This window comes from Pristis pectinata, chromosome 25, assembly GCF_009764475.1.
Source record: "Pristis pectinata isolate sPriPec2 chromosome 25, sPriPec2.1.pri, whole genome shotgun sequence".
NCBI lineage: Eukaryota > Metazoa > Chordata > Chondrichthyes > Rhinopristiformes > Pristidae > Pristis > Pristis pectinata.
Window position 1 is genome coordinate 25,538,193 of NC_067429.1, and position 21,959 is coordinate 25,560,151.

Below are 21,959 nucleotides of genomic sequence, written 5' to 3' on the forward strand. Positions count from 1 at the left end.
CCGGGATCAAATCCGGCCACTGTTTGTAAGGAGTTTGTACGTTCTCCCCGTGTCTGCGTGGGTTTCCTCTGGGTGCTCCGGTTTCCTCCCACATTCCAAAGATGTCAGGTTAGGAAGTTGTGGGCATGCCGGAAGCGTGGCGACATTTGCAGGCTACCCCCAGAACACTCTATGCAAAGATCCATTTCACTGTGTGTTTTGATGTACATGTGACTAATAAAGATATCTTATCGATTTTAGGGGCACATACAGGACTACCTGATGGCTTTTGGTGATATCTAGCATAAAACTTGCAAGATTAAAGGAAGCTGCAGTGGTTAATCTCCATACTGTCAGCACTATCTTCAGACCTCAATCCAAACCAATGCCTTCTAAGGTTACAGTTCCTATTTTCTGGAGGAAAGAAAGCTAATATTGATATAAACCTTTTTGATCTCCTGCAGTTTGTTAAATGAGATTGGTTAGGGAATGAGTGTGACTGTGAGAAGTTCTTGGTATGAGTTGTTCCATCCTTTCCTAGAAGTATATATTCAAGTAAACTTGTCAAATCAGGTCCTGATGCAGGGTTTCGACCTTAAACATTAACAATTCCTTTCCTTCCACGGATGCTGGTTGACCTGCTGAATTCCTCCAGCAGGTTGTTTGTTGAGCAAGCAATGTAGATTAGGTGTGTCAGGTGCAATTGTAAAAATAGGCTGCTTTGGTTAAATACTCCATGCTTGCTACTGTTAAGTGGGGTAAGGTAGTAAACATCCATGACTGCACATTCAGATGAATGCACATTGGCTCTAGTTTTCACACAAAGGTGAAATTTTTAATTTTTTTAAGAATATTCTTTATCAATAGTCTTCACCAGGGTGAAGTGAAAATTGGTCTAGCAGTGATCCAGGTGTCCACATCTTGTGATCTTTCACATTGATCAGTCAAAAGCTTATGCCTAAATTGAATAACCACAAGACTCTTTTCAAACTTAACTAGGACAACTTTGGTTAATATCCTGGCTGAAGAATAAAAGCTGTGCACAGTTTTCTCTCCTTACTTTTGGGCTGCTTTATCTTTTATATTTCACATAAAGGAAACTGGTGTAATAATTATACATTTTAATTTTATTTATTAAATCTTTGAACTCACTGATATACACACTATCAACATCTTTACACCAAAATGTGTATGTTACAGAACATTAGCACTTGAAGTAAGCATCATGTCACGTCCTTTAATAATGATTTGAAAAGCATATGGCTTATGCCTTTTATAAATTTGTTCTTTCTGATTGAACAAGCTTCAAAGATGGCAGCAAGAATATTTTGGAGAATGCTTTTCTGTTTACTGTTGATCTGTTTGCAATTTCTGCACATTACAAATTTCCAGTAAATCAGTTTAGTATTGAGATCCAAATTCTTCCACCTTGCATTTGCTCTTGTGAAAAACAAAGAGTTCTACTTGTACATTGCTTTTCATGAGGTTTGGATATCCTAATATGCAGCTTGCAACATAATAAGCATAATGACCAATTTCCAGAAGAGCTATGTGGTGATAACCAGGTAATGTGTTCTAGAATTGGTTGAGGAATAAATATTGGCCAGAAAGCCAGAGAGATTCTCCCCTGCTCTGCTTCTGGTATAGGATCTTTTACAGCCCCAAGAAGATAGACTTAATATGAAAGATTGCAGCAACATTAGAGCATCATTCTAGGTTATCTGTGCACGTCTCTGGCATCTTTAATCCTTAATCTCATACTCAAGGTGAGAATCTCACCAATGATTTGCGTGTTTCCTTGCCATGCTATTTGTATCGACAGCCCTACACTACCTTCTAGGCTAGCAGGACTCATCAAGTCACAGCAAACCCCAATCCTATCCTCATTAAATGACACCAATGTACACACCCAGACTGATCCGAAGGCCTATTCTGCTCTCTGTTCTTAATACCATAACAATTTGTGAATATATTCACTGGATCCTTGGCAAAGATAAAATGGATTACTCTAGTTCTCAGAGTAGCCTTGTGGCATAATAGTTTTAGTTGTGTTGTCTTTATTTGTTACAGATTTGGGGGGGAGAAAGTACTTCATTCATTGACATCATATATTTTAACAGGTATTTCAAACCCTTTTCGTGGACTTCTGAAGTTGGGCAATTTAGAGAGGCGAGGCCACGTTGGTATTTGGAAAGAGTATTACTGTGAGTTATCACCTTTCGAGTTCCGTCTGTACCAGAGTGATGATGACCGCATTTGCTGCGAGAATTGCTCGTTACTAAGATGCGAATTAGTGGGACGTGCCCACAGTGATGGGAGATTTCATGTGGTTTTTGCTGGCAAGAAATTATACCTCCGAGCACCCTCTCGAGATGAAGCAGAAGACTGGATTGATCGAATTCGGGAAGCATTAGAACAATGTCGACCCCTCCAAGCTCCAAAACAAAAGTCATTGCATGTAGAGAGCTCAACGAATGAGAAGCCAGATTTTGTTTCTGAGACACGTACCCTTTACTCTGCTGATCAATTAAATCACAAGAAAGAAAATGGCTTCCAGCAAGATTTTAATTGGGTTTCTGAGGCAGAACCTCAATTAGATGCAATTAAAGAAACTGTACTGTACTTGTTAACAGGTAAAACATGGACTCGCTACATCTTCTCTTTGACATTAGAAGCACTGAAATATTTTCAACTCCAGGAACAGCAAAAAGTACTATGCAAAAGCTGTAAAATTGAGACCTTTAAGGATGTCATACCTGATACTGCATTGGGTGGTCCAGCAAACTTCAAATTAATTACATCTGAAGTCACACTGAGACTTCAGGCTGAAAGTGCTGCAGAGGCAAGATCGTGGCGTGAACTGATTCGAGCAGTTCTGTCATCTTTTTTAGAAGCAGAAGAAGATACCTTGGCAGAAAGTACAGCCTTCGAGAAGAAGGAGAGAAGACTTGTGGAGTTGGGCTTGGGGGAACACAAGAGTCTTCTGCAATACCTAACTGTTGTCCCCATTGAAAAAGGGTTGGACTTGCAGAAATTTCAATGTGCAGGTATGATAGTACAAGAACAAAGATGCTGGCATAAATCATATAACCCCATTAGCATGCTGCACCATTGAATAAGATCATGGTTCAGCTTGTATTTACAATTTATTTTCATTCTCTATCCATAACTTTTACCTTCTGTCAAAATCTACATGTCAGGTTAAAATGTAATTGATGCCTAAGCATTCACAGCCCCCTGGTGTAAAGAATGCCAAGTATATACAATCCTCTGAACAAAGATATTTTTCCTCATGTTGCTCCAATATGACTGAAGCCTTTTCCTGTTTCAATCCTCCAGCTCTAGGTTGTGCCTGAGGAAACAACCTCATGTAAATTCCTCTTGCAGTTACGTATGTTCCAATGAGATACATAATTCTAAGATGAACTGACGGGAGAGTTGAAAGGAAGTTTCCTCGAATGAGCAAAGACCAAACTTCTTCACTTCTCGCAGGACATCCCCCTTATCCTATGGTTCAATCCAGTGAATCAGTACTCCACAGCCTCCGAAGCAACTATCTTTCCTTGAGAATGGAGATCAAAGCTAAACGTAGAATTCCAGATATGGTTTACCAAAACCCTACTTAATTGCACTAAAGACTTCCTCACACTCGTACTCCAACTTTCTTGGAGTGATACTTCCTAATTGCTTTCTATGGACACACATTTACTTTCTATGTTCCATGAACTGGAGCCATGATTCTTCTGTTCATTAACACTTCACTGTTTCTTTAAAAAAAAACATTTTTCTGTATATTCCATCAAATAACCACTCATTTTCTCATGTTGTACTTCATTAGCACCAACTAGTCCATTTGCTTACCCTGCCAATATAACTTCACAGTTCATTTTGCCACTTAGCTTTGTATCATCAACACCCTTTGAGCTCTCTTTAAAGTAATCAATCCTGTATAGCTTGGGGGCCCATAACTTATTCTTATGGGTGCCCAATATTTAAAAACATTGATCTACAATTAAAATCTCAAAGGAGATGGACAATCTAAAGATGAGGGCCAAACCTTTTACATCCAGGACAGGGGTTCAGCCAGGTGTGAAGAATGGATGTCTTATTTATTACCTGTAAAAGTTCCATGTGAAATGGGTTTAGAGAATCCCGAGTCTGTTGCTCTTATCATGAAGCTCAAAATTACTTAATTATTGATTTTGGGGCATATGATCATTAGTAAAGGAAATTATAAACTGTCATTTTGGCACATAATGTGATGCTCATCTAACTTGGGATCATGGTAGAAAGAATTTTATGATCCATCCAACTGCCTTTATATACCTCCTGTGATTAGTGTTCAAATGCTGTGCCCTATTCTACAGTGTTTACATTCCTTATCTTGACAACCAGTTTTTCAAAGTCAGTTGGTACTTTTTACTTGCACAGGAAATAGGTTAGCGAAGATAATTTCAAATAGTGTGGGAATGAAGCAAAATATTCTAATGCTTATCAGGCCACATTCTTACAGCACTAATTCCTGTTATTAGTTATCTTAAATTTATGTTACACTATGTTTAAAGATATTTTTCCAAATACTACAGCTAACTGCAATATAACTGAGAATGGGTGATGTTAACAAATTTCATAACTTTTGAGCAAGCCTGCTCGTTTACATAAAACTTCCTAGTTTATTATTGCTGTGCAGTTCCACCCACAAGAAGCAAATGTGAGGTTATCTAAATCTATATTTATTGTGATAAATGGCTGTGTGCGATAGGATGAGAAGGAAAGAAATGAACGCCCTATGCAGTGAATTAAACAACATCCATGTATCTTTGTAATTGGTTGTTCAAATCTCCTTACCCTTTAAATACCCTTGCTAGTTCTGCATTTTCAATGCTTTTAATTCTTTCTCTGAAATAGCCCATCAACTAACATACCTTCAATGTTTGCTGTAAATTTTTGTATTTCTGGGATTCGGAAGCTACGGGGCCATACAGAATTTCTGTCTGCCTCATCTAGGGGAGACATAATCTGAAAATAAAATCCAGCAGAAACTACAGATATGAAATTAAACAGAAAATGTGAAAAATATTCAACTGGCCCAGCAGCATTTAAGAGAGAACAATTAACTTTCAAGACAGTGACTTTCCATCAGAATTATGAAAGATCTTCAACCTGAAATAATAACCCTGTTTCATTCTCCAGAGATGCTGCGTAGTGAAGAATTTCCACCAGTTTTTTCTATATTCCAGTGTAGCTATACCTCCCTATAGAAAAAAGTTTGTAATTTATATCAAGAGATCTTTGGTACAGGTTGAATGAAACTATAATGAAGTTTAATCAATTAAGACCAAACAATTTCCCATTGTTACTGGAAGCTTCCCACACTTGTGTAACTAATTTATTCACTAACATTGCTATTTAGAACCAAATGGAAAGAATCCTACTACTTCAGTGCTAGTTTTTCCTTCCAGGTTTCTTTGGGTTATCCAGCCCAGCTGAAATTGTCATGGTGGGTTTAATTAATACCAGGCTTTTGAGTTTGCACCATGGGGCCATTTATCCACAAAGAAGCCAGTTCCCTCTCAAATCTCCACTAACAAGGAGGGTGGGAGGTTAAGCAGAATGGTTGGATATTAACCTCCTGATAAATTTGAGCTTTGCTGGCTATCCTTTCGACTGAACGTTGAACTGACTTACCACAACATTTAGAACACAGAACGTTACAGCACAGTGCAGGCCCTTCGGCCCACGATGTTGTGCCGACATTTTATCCTGCTCTAATATCCATCTAACCCTTTCCTCCCACATAGTCCTCCATTTCTTTATCATTCGTATGCCTATCTAAGAGTCTCTTCAATGTCCCTAATGTATCTGCCTCCACCACCTCTGCCAGCATATCGTTCCACGCACCACCACTCTGTGTTTAAAAAAAAACTTACCTTTGACATCCCCCCATACCTTCCTGCAATCACCTTAAAATTATGCCCCCCTGTGTTAGCCATTTTTGCCCTGGGAAAAAGTCTCTAACTCTCCACTTGATCTATGCCTCATCATCTTGTACACCTCTATCAAGTCACCTCTCATCCTCCTCCTCTCCAATGAGAAAAGCCCTAGCTCGCCCAACCTGTCCTCATAAGACATGCTCTCCAATCCAGGCAGCATCCTGGTAAATCTCCTCTCCACCCTCTCTAAAGCTTCTACATCCTTCCTATAATGAGGCGACCAGAACTGAATACAATACCCCAAGTGTGGTCTAACCAGAGTTTTGTAGAGCTGCAATATTACCTCACGGCTCTTAAACTCAATACCCCGACTAATGAAGGCCAACACACCATACACCTTCTTAATAACCCTATCAACCTGCGCGGCAATATTGAGGGATCTATGGAGGTCGACCCCAAAATCCCTCTGTTCCTCCACACTGCTAAGGGTCCTGCCTTTAACCTTGTATTCTGCCTTCACATCTGATCTTCCAAAGTGTATCACTTCACACTTTTTTGGGTTGAACTCCATCTGCCACTTCTCAGCCCAGGTATGTATCCTATCAATGTCCTGTTGTAACCTACAGCAACCTTCTACACTATCCACAACACCACCAACCTTCGTTTCATCTGTAAACTTACTAACCTACCCTTCCACATCCTCATCCAAATCATTTATAAAAATCACAAAGAGCAGGGGTCCTAGAACAGATCTCTGTGGAACACCACTGGTCACTGACCTCCAGGCAGAATGTGCTCCATCTACAACCACCCTCTTTCTTCTGTGGCCGAGCCAATTCTGAATTCGCTCAGCCAAGTTTCCCTGGATCCCATGCCTCCTGTCTTTCTGAATGAGCCTTCCATGAGGGACCTTATCAAATGCCTTACTAAAATCCATGTACACCACATCCACTGCTCTACCTTCATCAATGTGCCTTGTCACATTCTCGAAGAATTCAATCAGGCTCATGAGGCATGACCTGCCCTTCACAAAGCCATGCTGACTGTCCCTAATCAGCCTATGCTTCTCCTAATGTCCATAAAGCCTGTCTCTAAGAATCTTCTTTAGTGATTTGCCCACCACTGAAGTAAGACTCACTGGCCTGTAATTCCCAGGGTTATCCCTGCTCCCTTTCTTGAACAAAGGAAAAACATTTGCCACCCTCCAATCATCTGGCACTACTCCTGTGGCCAGTGAGGACACAAAGATCATCGCCAAAGGCGCAGCAATCTCTTCCCTCGCTTCTGGTAATAACCTTGGATATATCCTGTCCTGCCCTAGTGATTTATCTATCCTAATGTTTTTCAGAAGTTCCAGCACAACCCCTTTCCTCACATTGACATGCCCTAGCAGAACAGCCTGTCGTATGCCATCCTCAGAAACATCAAGGTCTCTCTCACTGGTGAATACTGAAGCAAAGTATTCATTAAAGACCTCCCATACCTCTCTTGACCCCAGGCACATGTTTCCTCTTTTATCCCTGATTGGTCCTACCCTCACTAGTCATCCTCCTATTCTTCACATATGTGTAGAACACCTTGGAGTTTTCCTTAATCCTACTCGCCAAGGCCTTCTCATACCACCTTCTAGCTCTCCTAAGTCCATTCTTAACCTTCCTCCTGGCTACCTTGTAACTCTCCAGAGCCCTGTATGATCCTTGCTTTCTAAACCTTGGGTAAGCATCTTTCTTCCTCATGAGAAGATATTCTATGCATCTTGTCAACCATGGTTCCTTCACTCTACCATCCTTCCCCTGCCTCAATGGGACAAACCTATTCAGAACCCCATGCAAGTACTCCCTAAACAACCTCCACATTTCCATTGTGCACTTCCCCAAGAACATCTGTTCCCAATTTATGCTCCCAAATTCCTGCCTAGTAGCATCATAATTCCCCCTCCCCCAATTAAATACTTTCCAATATTGTCTGCTCCTATCCCCATCCAAGGCTATGGTAAAGGTCAAGGAGTTATGGTCACTGTCTCTAAAATGCTCTCGCACCGAGAGATCTGAAACCTGATCAGGATCATTGCCTAGTACCAGGTCCAGTATGGCCTCTCCTCTAGTCAGCCTGTCCACATACTGTGTCAGGAATCCTTCCTGGACACACCTAACAAATTCTGCCCCATCTGTCCCCTTTGCACTAAGGAGGTGCCAATCAATATTAGGGAAGTTGAAATCACCTGTGACAACATCCCTGTTATTTTTGCACCTTTCCAAAATCTGCCTCCCTAAGTGCTCCTCGCTGTCTCTGCTGCCACTGGGGGAGTCTGTAGAATACTCCCAATAGAGTGATCACTCCCTTCCTGTTTCTGACTTCCACCCACACTGACTCAGAGGATGATCCCTCAAGGACATTCTCCCTTTCTACAGCTGTGATATTGTCCCTGATCAGCAAAGCCACTCCCCCATCTCTTTTACCTCCGTCCCTGTCCCTTTTGAAACGTCTAAACCCCGGAATATCCAGCAGCCATTCCTGCCCTTGTGACAGCCAAGTCTCTGTAATGGCCACAATGTCATAGTTCCATGTACCCATGCTCTAAGTTCATCAGCCTTGTTCCTGATACTTATTGCATTAAAGTAGACACACCTCAGCCCATCTAACTGACTGCGTTTGCCCCTTCAACTGCCTATCCTTCCTCTCAGTCTTTCTACATGCTGCATCTACTTGTACACTAAATGAACCAACCTCTGACAAATCACTCTGGTTCCCATCCCCCATCAAACTAGTTTAAACCCTCCCCAACAGCTCTAGCAAACCTGCCCACAAGAATATTGGTCCCCCTCCGGTTCAGGTGTAATCCGTCCCTTTTGTACAGGTCGTACCTTCCCCAAAAGAGATCCCAATGATCCACAAATCTGAAACCCTGCCCCCTGCACCAAATTTAGCCACGCTTTCATGTGCCAAATCATCCTATTCTTACCCTTACTCGTGCGTGGCACAGCAGCAATCCAGAGATTACTACCCTTGAGGTCCTGCTTTTCAGCTTCCTACCTAGCTCCCTATATACCTCCTTCAGAACCTCATTTCTTTTCCTACCTACGTCATTGGTACCAATATGTGCCGCGACTTCTGGCTGTTCACCCTCCCCCTTCAGGATGCTGTGGACCCGATCCGAGACCTCCCTGACCTTGGCACCTGGGAGGCAACATACCATCCGGGAGTCTCTTTCACGTCCACAGAATCAACTGTCTGCCCCCCTTACTATTGAATCCCCTATCACTACTGCTCTCCTCTTCTCTCCCCTTCCCTTCTGCGTCACACAACCAGGTTCAATGCCAGAGACCTGGTCACTGCGGCTTTCCTCTGGTAGGTCATTGCCCCCGCCCCAAACAGTATCCAAAGCGGTATACCTGTTATTCTGGGGAATGACCACAGGGGTACTCTGCACTACCTGGCTATTCTCCTTCCTTCTCTTGACAATCACCCAACTACCTCCCTCCTGCCGCTTAGGACTGACTGCCTCCATGTAGCTCTTAGTCTGTAGCTAAGTAATTAGAATGCTAAAAACTCAGTTTCCATTCCAGCTGCCGATCACACAAGTCATGCTAATTCTGAGAAATACTCATTTGCTCACATTTTTGCTCACACTTATTTAAACTCAACAGGATCCCTGTGTCTAGGGTTACAATTTTCCACTCTTCTGGATGACAAGCAATGTGTGATCGCAAGTTATACTTCTGAAATCTCTTCGTGCCTACACTGTTCCCTATGAAGCTGATTCTGTCATTCTTTACATTCCAGCATAACTTAAACAGGGTCAGGTAACTTGTTTGTAGCAATCAGGTGCCATATAAGAATATAATTTTAAAAATCCATTTTGCTTTCAAAAATCCTTTTATTAATCTAAGAGTAATAACTTTCCTCTGTATACCTTTATGACAAAAAAATGTTTAATCTCGTGACCAGATTTCAAACTTATTATTAATTAACATTGATATACAATGGACAGTCTTAAACAAAATCAAATATCTCTTAAAAACATGCTAAGGTCCTTGTGGCAAAATACTAATTTTTAAAGACTCTGCAGATGAGTGGAGTTCACAGATCTAGAGCTGAGCTTGATTCTGGACTAATGTTTTTAGGCTTCTGCAAATGTTTTGAGGAGCTCTGGATGTGCTGAACATAATTTGGATTTAAAGTTCTGGGACTTCTACACCAGTTCCAAGCACCTGTAAAAGCAGTGTCTCTCAGGAGAGTTTTCATGTCATGGCACAGTTACACAAAAGTAGAGCTTCTGCCTAACCTGGATTGTTTTCTGACCTCTGGTGCTGTTAGTCTGGAGTTTGCATGTTTCCCTGTCACTGTGTGGGTTTTCTCTGGCTGCTCCAGATTCTTCGCACATACCAAAGATATCCAGGGTTGGTAGGTCTATTAGCCACTGTATGTTGCCTGTAGCTTGTAGGTGCGTGATAAGATCTGAGGGAGTTAATGGGAATGTGAAGAGGTTAAGAAATAGGTTCAGTATGGGATTGGTATAAATGGGTGTTTGATGGTTGGCATGGACCCGGTGGGTCAAAGGATCTGTTTCCATGCTATATGACTCGACGCATTTAAGCTCATGAGAAAGAGAATGCATAACCGTGGCTTCCTTATTCTGACTTTGCATACACACTCAAATTTATTTCTGCAAATAAAGATAAATTGCAAACACTGAAGAGTTCTAATTAAAAACATTCAGATGGGGAAGAGTACATATCTGCAAGAAAGACACCCCAAATGCTGTGAAATTAAGCAGGCTGCAATTGGAGCACGTGCTCCTTTTTTCTTCTCATTTTGATTTACATGTGCACAAGTAATCAGAGTGCCAAAACATGGGAACAGCTGAAACCTGCCTCTATACACGTCATTGAATTTGCAGCACAGCTTATAGGGTATCTGGACAAATTAGCCCATGTTGATGATATTCTACACAAACATCAGAACAACATTCCATTCCTTTGTAACATTTATCTTCAAATACATCTATACAATTCACTCCAACTACTTAATGTGATAGTGAGTTTCAAATTCTTTGCAACTTTGAGAAAGGAAGTTCTTCTGATTTATTTGTAACTTTCTTATTTTGATGGCCTTCTAGTTTTACTCATACCTTACAGTGGAAATATCTTTATCTACTCTGAAACTCTTCATAATTTTAATAACAAAAATAGATTAAACCTTGGCCATTAACTTTTCTCCCTTCGAGCCCATTCAGTCTTTCTTGATAGCTATTTTCTTGGTATTACTCTCTTCTTCCCCTGTGTCTTCTGTAATATCAGGGTCAAAATTGTGCACAGTACTGTTAAGTTTCATCCATGTTCTTAAATAAGTAATGGTTCAGTTATGTTATAGAATTGTAATCTGTTCTTCTATAACTTGAATTAATTATCATTTTAATGGGTTGAAAATATTAACTTCATTCTTTATTCTGTTCTTAAGGATGCTCCCAAAAAATAGGATTTTCATTTGGTAAACCCAAGGTTTGTGCCTATTCTGGCCTCTACTACTGTGAAATGTGTCATCAGGATACAGAGACTATTATCCCATCCAGAATGATCCATAACTGGGATCTGACAAAACAAGGGGTGAGTAACTGTTGTGTGTTCCAGTGTGCTCAATGCACATTGCTTTTTTTTTAGTTTTTATTTGTATATTACTGACCATTACATTCTGCCCCATTTCTGAATCAGCATGGATTTCTTGTAAATTTTCATGTGGTAAGTTCTCATTACTAAGCGAGTTATAATCTACAAAATGTGGTTCCAGATCAGAGCACATAAATAGGAAGCTGGGAAATGGGGAGACAAAGCCATTAGCCTAAGTTTTGCAGCAGCCAGGAGTTTGCAGCAACTGGGATGCTGTTTATTATCTACCACTAGCTGCTCTAATCTTGCAGTGATCGGATATTCCAAGAAAGACATCTCCACATAGTTGACAGTTCTAGTACCAGCAGTAGTAATATTTCCAATTCCACACTTAATTTCCTACCACCACACCCCCCCCCCAACCCAGTTATCAGCAGTGATTTTCCTGTCATAAGCAAAAAATCTAGGTAAAATATACTCCAATTAATATTACTTGGAGTTGCACAATTGTGGTGCTGCACACATTCTCTAAGAACCATTGTTATTGTAGAGGAAACTACTAGTTTAGAATAATAAGCAATAGTTAACAATGTCGTTTTCTATCCAAGTTGAATTTTTTCTGTATTTTTAAACAAAGGTTTCCAATGTGGCAGCAAAATTCCTGCAGCAGATCCAAAATGAACCATTCATTGATCTTGATGCGATAAATGGAAGTCTCTATCAGTATGTTGAACGCATGGCTCAGGCTCGTAAGAGTAGAGATCGTTTAAAGCTCTTGGAAGACTATCTCTTCACGTGTCGGAGCGGTGCAGTTCAGGACCTCTATAAAAGGTAATCTATCACAGCTTTTAGTTTTCATTTTGTTGGGTTTTTTTGCCTTTGAAGCCACTCTGAATGGTCCTTCCCTCACATGTCACTTTGGGAGCCACTTACCAATTAAACCATACAAGTTCAACTGTATTTCTTTGCTCATTAAAAAAGCTTGAATTTTATACATGGTATTTTATCCTTTGGTATATTATTTACCACTGCACTTTTCATTTTTGATTTTATTGAATCAAGATTGCTTGGAATTTTCTGGGAAATAAATGCTATTTATCTGACTTGGGTTATGTGTGTACTTGCATCAAACTGGATTTCAAGTAAGATGTGTTGCTGTGAGCTTGCAAAATCTCAGGTAATCTGCTGTCCAGTGGCTCAGCATCTGGTTCGCCAGATGTTTGCTACACTGATTTGAAATACAATGGGACCCAGGTTCCTGCACTCCCTGTCAACCCAGCAGGTTCAATGGAAAATTTATTATAATCCTGTGTAACATCTAAAAATAGTAAAATTAAAAGTTTAGAGTATTAATAGGAATAATATCCAAGGGTCCAAAATATGTGCCAGTTCAACACCACTAAAATCCCGGCCATAAAGGATTATTGGTTTACTGTACTCGGTGTTTAGAAGAGTATTGAACTGCATTGTGTTGTCAGAGATCCCGTCTTTGCATTATTCAAAAGTTAGCAGTGTCATTTTTCTGGGATCCTACTCAGCACTACCTTTGAAACAGTTTGATTGATTGTTAGTCCGATTACTATAAATGGGACCTGGCCCCATGCAAATTGGCTTTTGCACTTATTTATAAAGCAAAGTGACCAAACTACAAAATAAGTTTTCTCACGGGTATTCTTTAGGTAATCTTGCAGATGTTGTTTCTGTTCGTAGTGTTAAGGTACTCTGGGTTCACAAATATTTCTGATCTATTTAGTCTTTAAATCCTGCCTGTTTTGCAATTCTTGGCTAAGCACTCTATCTCCAATAGGAAAATGCCAAGGAAAGATTCCATGCCACTAGTACAATTCATTGCTGAAAAATCCTTTAAATTGTGGAATAGATGGGCATTATACGTTTTGTTTTTGAAACTCCCATACGCAAACATGGTACTCAGTTAACATATGTTAACAGTGAGAGGGCACTGTCCCTTTAAGAGCTTTGTGCCCTGTAAAGTGATAGAAATCCTACAACCCGATGGAGAACTATTATCAAGACTGTCATACCACACTTAAACGCTTAGATGAGTTGGAATGCCACTAGAAACAAATATATTGTTGTTGTTCCTTTTGAGGAATGATGGGGATTTAATCTGTGTTGAAAAAACTAGTGTGGATTGAATTACACCAGGAAATCTAATGAGGAATGTGGCTGAGTCCCCATAAAATGTAGAATGAGTTTAATACGCTGGTGTTGCTATGGTCATTTGGCAGAAAGTACAGATTGCACCATTTATGAGTATCATAGAGGCATAGAGAGTGACAGCACAGAAGCGGGCCTTCCAGTCCCATCAGTGCTAATCCTACATTAATTACCACTGTATCCATTTATGCTAATCCCACATTAATCCCATTTTAATTCTTCCCCGCATTCTAATTCCCTCTGGATTCTTCCGCTCACCCACACACACTAGTGTCAATTTACAATGGCCAATTAACCTACCAATCTTTCAACAAGAATGTCTTCTATCTTCTTTTCTCAGGGTCCAATGGAAGACCATGAGATTACTGTTGATGCCAAGTGCTGGCTATCTAATATAGCTATTTAAATTGCAAAACAAAATATCCAGACAGAAAAGGAGTAGTCTTAAAGTGCTTAATTCCCCCTGATCTGTTCTTTATAAGGCTTTGCTTTTAGTTATACCTTCTGATTTTCATCAGTATATATTTTTTATATTTGTTCATTTTGGAATTTGGATATTGCTGGCAAGGGCGGTATTTATTGTTCATCTTGTATTGCCTTTGTAAAGGTGGTGGGACTGCTTTCTTGAACCTCTGCTTGCCTACTGGTGAACCTACTCTCATATTGCTGTTGGGAAGGGAGCTCCAGGTTGATTTCGATCATGGATTTTTAAAAAAGCATTTGGTTTTTGTTCCATCTAGCATCTTTGCTATTGTAAGGGAAGTGTTAATTCTTTTCAAGTGTAAAACAAGTTTCATCCATCATTAGCTTTGCCCACTAATATAGTTCCATATTTGACTACAATTTTAAAGAAATAAGCTTTTCTTTGATTTCAAAAAAAAGACCCTTGTTAGCAGTATAAAACAATTAACATTGTTTATCTGTTTCAGGTTAGAACAGAAGAAGTATCTCCTGGAGTCAACCCATCTCTACAGTGTCTCCGATCTTCAACAGGTTAGAGGTTGAAATTTTTCAACTCCCTTATTTATAATTCTGCAATGTAAAACATGTGAGGCTTGTTCGTTATAACATTCATCTGATAAATTTTGGTTCATCAACATAAATCAATACACAGGTCTTACTAGTATTTGCAGCATAATATAGAGTGGTGAACCTGTAAAAGCCTGAAGGCATTTGAAATTCTCTGCATTACTGCCTAATAATATGTTACATTTATGACCTATGTGGTACCTGACAGCTGAATGTAATTTAAAATGAATGTGATTCAGTCACATCTGGGTGGCCTCTATTACAGTGCTGATTAAGAACTAAAGGTTTAATTAAGTCTCAAGGTTATTTGAGTCATTCAAGTTGGAAAGAAATTTGAATTGCAGTATTGTGGAAATGTTGTGTACTTTCTGTGGTTTAGGAAGATTACAAGTTGAATTCTTGAGTTTGGTTATTTCAGGAATTTTTACTTTACACTTGGTTTGAAATGATAAAATCAGTCAAGATTCCTATTGCTGATTGCTATTTAACAGTTCTGCTGAAAATGAAGATGGGTTAAACATGAGACCAACTTCAAATTTGCTGAAATACTCCCTGCCACGTGATAATCCGTCAAAACTCGTGGCCAAGAGCTACCTGGACGAGATAATGGGTTCACTAAAGAGCTATATATCATTGCAAAGTCTAGGGGATTCAGCAAAGAAAAAAATGTTGGCGGGCAAAAATATTGGAAAAATGTATACTAAATTTGGGACCATGTATTAAGGTTGTAGTAGGGAGAAAAGAGAGAGAAGGTACATGGTTCTCCTAGTTGTGTGACTTTAAGGTGCCACTTTTTAAGTCTTAACTACTGTACTGAATTGGAACACTTCTGTTTTAGAAAATGCAGCTATAAAAAGTGGTAAAGGGCAAAGAAATTGATTATAAAAGCTGATGTAAAACTGATAAATCTGATGAGGTGTTAAAGTGCACTGAGGTTAAAAGCAATGTAGTGCTAAAATAAAGGTTAAAGAGCGGTCTCATCTGGTTTTATCAAATCAACAAGAGAGAATATGATTCATTGGTGACCTCTGCCGTAAAGTGTAATTTTTAAAACTGTTAGAAATGCAGAAATCTTGCTGTAGCAGTCCATGCATCAACTTCAGCATTAATATTTTGCACATCAGTGTCCCTGTGGTATTTTTGAATCTGGACGTGCCATGAAGTGAAGTTGTTGACATATTTTGTGTGTCTATATTTATAAAAATATGTTTAGTGTTCTATTTAAGCAGTATCTCAAAGACTTTCCTTGATCTTGCAGATAGCCCGTGGAATATTCGAAGCATTTCTACAGCAGGCCATCCATTATGCCACCAATCACATCTATATGTGTGATCTTTGCACTCAGCGAGGCTTCATCTGCCAGATCTGCAATAATGATGACATCATCTTCCCTTTTGAATTTGAATCAACTACAAGGTACGCAGAAGAATACTTGGTGTTTTTGTATATAAACCCTTGTCTTCAGACTTTGTATAAAACCAATGAACAGTCGGAAAATTTCACAAGAAGTCTCAGCATAGATTGGCTATTGGAGTATTTGGAGAAACTACACAAGCTTCTAATTAGAAAAAGCAAGTTGATAAGCTTGCAAATAGAGGTTAATTTTCACTCTAGTACCTGATTTGCTATTGATTTTTATCTAATGCGGATCTGCTTTTTAGAGTAACTTGGTGAATAGTGTACTTGCTTTTGTTTATTTTATTTGAACTTGAAGTGCTGGTGATCAGCCCTAGCCCCCTCTGATGTTGCTGTTCGCCTGAATCATCTGAGTATAACCAGGGTGCATTTTTCCATAATGCCACGGATGCTGTTGGAAGTTGTGTTTTACATTGAATATGCACAGACTGTTAGAAGCAGTGTGAGTAATGTTGCAAGATTCATAAAGATGAAGTAAAAACAGAAAATGTTAGAAATGCTCGCCACGTCTGGCAACATTTGTGGAAAGAAATGGAGTTAACGTTTTGGGTTAAAGACTCTTCGTTAGAATTGGAGATGTGAGGAAACAAGTTAATTTCAATTTGTAAAGAGAGTGGGGAAGGATGAATAGGAAAAGGGGAATATCCTCTGATCGGGTGACACCAGGGTTAGCGATGGTGAAGCACTCTTTACGAAGCTGTCTGGTGGATAGATTAACGAGGGAAGTTAGAGAAAGAGAAAACAAAGACATGTAAAGGTTGTGATGTTCCCCTGAGTCACAGTCATACAGCAGCGAAACACACCCTTCAGCCCACTACATCCATGCTGAGCTTTTTGTCTATTGACTCTCATCCTATTTGCCCACATTAGGACCATATCCTTCTATGCCTTGCCTATTTAAGTGTCTGTCTAAATGGTTTTCACCTACATTTTGTTGCTGCCCAGACTATTTCTGTCTTCCTCATATTTGATGAAGGGTTCCCTGTCTGAAACATTAATTTCTCTTTCCACATATGCTGCCTGACCTGCTTAGGTTTTCCAGCATTTTCCACTTTGTTTTCTTTTCCCTATCCTATATGCATAATTCTAGCCTGCTGGGCAAGTCTCACCACCTTACCATTAGCGGCTCATCACTCAGGCCTTGCAGCTTAATGTGCTGATAACTGTCCACATTAAGCCATTTTGACTCATCCTATCACATACATTCTCTTTGTTCTACACATCCCTCCCCCACCTTCCCTCTAACCAAAAACCTACTTGCTTTTCTCTCTCTTTCCCAGTTCTGACAGAGTCACAGACCCAAAACATTGACTGACTGTTTCTCAGTTCACTGATGCCGGCTGAGTTTTCTTAGCATTTTCTGTTTCAGATTTGCAGCATTTGCAATTTAAAAAAAAAATTATCCACTGTGCTTGTCCCAACTGGTTAAAAGCTCTTTGAAATTGCATTCAGATCCAGTGAGATCCATGCTAACCAGGACTGAAACTGGCACAGTGAGGCCTGGAGCAGATCAGCAATGTTCATGTTGAATGATGGGGCAAGCTGGAGTCGCCTACTCATGTGCCTTGGTTTTATGTTCTCATTTTGTTCTCAAGACTGTACCGCAGTCTTCTACAGTGATGGTCCTGTGCCTACCTCTACTGTCCCGATGTTGAACATTGACAGACCTGTATCACCAGCACAGTCCTCTGCCTCAAACTGGGTACAGACCTAGATTTAGATACAGGCCTGGCATGACTCGTGAGTCTCTGGCTGTTGGGTGTCAGATCTCTGGTTCCAGGCCCAGTATTGGGACCAGATGACTGGGATAATGGGAAGAATTCAATCCTACCTTGAATCCTTGGCCACAGCTTGCAAAAGAACTCCTGGTCCATTGACAATGTCATGTGCCAATGTTGAACAATGGGAGGTGTTACAAAGCCCTCTCTTCACATTGAGGGTACCCTCTATATCAAAACTGATATAACCAAAGCATCAAAGAGGTGCCCTGGTATAGTCCTCACTCCAGCATTAGCATCAGGTTAAGAGACCAAGACTGGTTTCATCAGCAGTGTGAATAGCAGTACCAGTCATACATAAAGAATGAGGGACTAACCTGGTGAAGATATTACGCAGAACTACAGGCATGCTAGACAGGAAAACTACATGCTGATAATAGCTAAGGTCAAATTAGTTCTCTGCTGTTCTGCCACATCCAGTATGAATACTGGTGGATGATCAAATGATTGTGATCATTATGAAGTAGGAGGCTCCATGTATGTTTCCATTTTCAGTGATGGTGGACCCAACACTCTGCAAAAAAAAACAGATATGAAGGTTTGCTTGAAGTGTTGTGGATAATCCACCATGGCCTCCTGCTGAAGCTCTCGCTCTCAGGTTCTTCAGAAATGGCGTCAGCCAATCAGGTTCTTTTGGAAATGGCTTAGCATGTTGTAAACAGCAAAGGTTAAGCATCCTGGCTGTGGTGGAAATGACCCACTCTGGAGCTTGTTGCATGTCTGGTCAAGCTGTGCCAGTACACTGATATTTACCCAAACATTGGTCTTTAACCAACAATGTAGAAAATAAAGCAGGATAAATCTAATCTGACTAATTAGTGCCCCTTCAGTTTTCTCTTAATCTTTCGTTGCTGTGCTGATGATTTTGTTGAGAGTGCAGTCATGTGGCACGTATTCACCATTCAGTCATTCAATGAGTAGTTAAGACCATTGGCTGTACATTTCATTAGCCTTGATCAGGAAGTTGGGAGAGAGACTGTAAAGAAACCTTGATGCATTGAATGACTGCGGGACAGATTTGGATCTACAGTTCACAAACGTCAACTTCCCTCCAGCAAATCCTCAGCCTATCCTGCTGGGTGCTGATTCATTCCATGGCTCCCTCCAAGCCCCAGATTCCAACAAGTTCTGCATTTTGTTCAGGTTGATGTCTCCACTCGAGTAATCAACCCTCCCCTAATCCTGCTTGGAGCCAATCAAATACTGCTGTCCAGGCAAGGGAATAAGCCTATCCACAGTTGGCAGCAGAAAGGCACATGTTGATGACATTGGATCAAAATCCTAAAACTCCCCACGTAACACTGCTGTTGGGAGTACCTTGCATTATAAAGATTCAAGTTGTTACCTCATCACTACCACCTTCAGGACATTAGGAATGACTGATAAATGGTGGACTGTGAACAAAATCCCCATCTCATTAGTGAATAAAAAAACAGGATTATACTTATGTTTATTCAATCATGCCAGTTTATAGTGGTGGGTATTTTTATTTACCCTTTGAGAGCTGAAACCAGTCATTGATTTCTATCCGATCAATTGTCAGGCTGTTTTTGAAATACAAGTTGTCACTCAAGTCCAAAACTTTGTGATTTGTTCCACATACTTTCTTTTAAGTTTTACATTCTGTTGAATATTGATTCCACTTTAATCAAGATTCTTTTCAGTTATTTAATTGACAGCCCTGTTTGGTGATCTTCACTTTCTGGAGAGCTTTCTGAAATGCTTCTCCCTACTTCATTCAACTCGACTGCTTTCCCAGTTCTTTTTTCCCTGGTTGGGAATCACATTGCAACCCCATTGCCTATCAACTGTCCCTCAACCACTTCACAACCATCCAGCATTTACTAATGAGCATTGTAACTTCCTGACTGACTGCCTTTTATTACATTCCCTTTCTTGGGCTCCACCTTTTCTTGGAAGCCAATTATAGCCAGAGCATGTCAATATAAAAGTGAATTTTTATATTGAACATAGAAGAGGTAGCTTAGAAGATTTGAACACGAGAATTAGCAGCTGGAGTGGTCCATTCATTTCCTCAAACCTGCTCTGTTCTTCAAATAAAATGGCTATTCCTGTGACTTGTCAACTTTCCTGCTTTCTCCACATTTGTGTCCAACAAGTCTGTCTCTCTCAGCCTCTAATACACTCAACAACTGGGCATTCATGGCCGTCTGAGGCAGAAAACTCTACACATCTGCAACCTTCTAGGTAAAAGCAAATATTTCTTTACCTAAATCCTAAATAAATTTCAGTGTATGCAGGCAAGTTTTCCATCATGTCTCCAGGAATCTTCTCTCACTTCATTCTGCAGTTGTACTTAACAAAAACATTGATCTTCCAAAATAATCGAGGACAATAATTGCACTTCATTTCTGTGACTAATTGACAACCTAACAAATTATCTAATTTTTTTTTCCTTTTCCTACTCAGGTGCAAGAAGTGCAGGACTGTCTTCCATAAGGCTTGCAAGGCTGGTGTCCAATCATGTCCACGCTGTGTGCGCAAGCAAAAGTACCAGGAGTATAAAAGGGAGTATTAGCTGTTGGTCTGCATTGAGGCTCATGTGCATGGGAGTGAGGATGCAAGCTGTCTACCATATGCAGCCTTTTCCCTGAATTCCTGCAACTTCTGGACAACGTAAACGCTGAGTCAACACAAAATGAAATTTTCCGCAATTGATCCCACAGGCAGAAACTCCTCATCCACTTAGTTTTGAGAAACAGCAAATAGAAAAAGAATGCACCACTTTTCCTTTCCTTGGTGTAGATTCAGAATTTCATACACACCTACCAGGAAGATGTCTGCAGCTAGATTGCAAACTCACCGGTGCTGTTAAACAAGTTCATCTACGAAATTTCCTGCTTTTTTTTATGTAATGCTATATCATTTTTAAATGCATACTCCTTTACTCAAACACGTAAACTATAGCAGTTTGTGAAAGTATAAAATGTTCATTGCATGTACAGTAGATGTACTGTATTCATCAGCAGAATTAACTGTAAAGATTTGCTGGACCTTGCTTTAAACTGCACTTTCCAAACTAGTCCTTGTAAATAGACAAAATATTTAAATTTTCACCCATACAGCAGACTGTCCATTGCATTTTAACACTCATTCCAAAAGGGTGTAAGCACTTTCTTCTTTGTCTAATCTTGATAGTTTCATGGGTTTTTTTTGAGATTAATAGTAATATATAATCAATTTCTAAAGCAATTGGATTACTGATGTTTAACATATCATTCAGTAGCTGGATTCTTTTTAACACCATCTTATAAAACTTTCTATTTCAATCAGTATAACTTAAATCTATTCATGAAATTATGCGATTTTCCAGTGGGAATTTAGACGAATTTAGAAGGGAAATTGCTAAGGTGCTAAACTTTGTTAAAATAACTAGTAATACCAAGAGCATCCAAAATGAAAGTTTGTATAACTTGTATTTGTGCATTATCCTGCTTTTGTGTACAACATAATGCAGATCATTCCTTCCCAATTACAAACTTGCCATTGCTCATAAGTGTCATTAATTCCAATAGTTAAGATCTGGGCTCTGCACATGTTCAACAAAAAAATCTGAAAACAAACTTGCAGAGCTGCAGTATTAAGTGCCCACGTTCAAAAGTGCAACAAGTTTTTGGATGCCTCAATACTTCCCTGGGTTTATTACAGTTGATGTTACAAACCTGCAAAGCATTACTTGCTGCTTGTGGTCTTCCAACTGTAGCAGGGTTTAACAGCCATATAATAACTTTTGTACATTTTTTGTATATCAGCTTTTTTTGCATTATATACCTTATGATTTTCATTGGAATCAGATCATGACTAAATTTACTAAACACTGGCGCTATAGTCATTTCTATTTTCTTAAGAACAGAATGTTGTCAAAAGGTTTGATTTTTAAATGTGCAAATAAAGTTTGAGAGCCTTATTTAAATTCATAAGTACTTGAGTGTCTTGTCAGCAAAAGCTTTACTGAATGTTACACTTCTTAGTTTTTGGTGAAGAGTAAAACATGATTGGATTCCTGCTATTTGGGCTGC

At 39.7% G+C, this 21,959-nt stretch overlaps 1 protein-coding gene across 3 annotated transcripts in view; it reads left to right on the top strand.

Moving 5' to 3' along the window:
- Window positions 1-21,959, top strand: part of plekhm1 (pleckstrin homology domain containing, family M (with RUN domain) member 1) — a 54,203-nt gene extending 32,244 nt beyond the window's left edge. The window contains exons 7-12 of one of the 3 annotated variants that reach the window (XM_052038582.1): window positions 2,100-3,026; window positions 11,373-11,518; window positions 12,156-12,349; window positions 14,626-14,689; window positions 15,984-16,141; window positions 20,350-21,957. In XM_052038582.1, coding sequence (XP_051894542.1) covers window positions 2,100-3,026; window positions 11,373-11,518; window positions 12,156-12,349; window positions 14,626-14,689; window positions 15,984-16,141; window positions 20,350-20,458 — 1,598 coding nt within the window. In that variant the 3' untranslated portion in view covers window positions 20,459-21,957. Of the gene's footprint in view, window positions 1-2,099; window positions 3,027-11,372; window positions 11,519-12,155; window positions 12,350-14,625; window positions 14,690-15,983; window positions 16,142-20,349 lie in introns of all 3 variants that reach the window. The other 2 variants (XM_052038583.1, XM_052038584.1) reach the window with 2 other exon arrangements.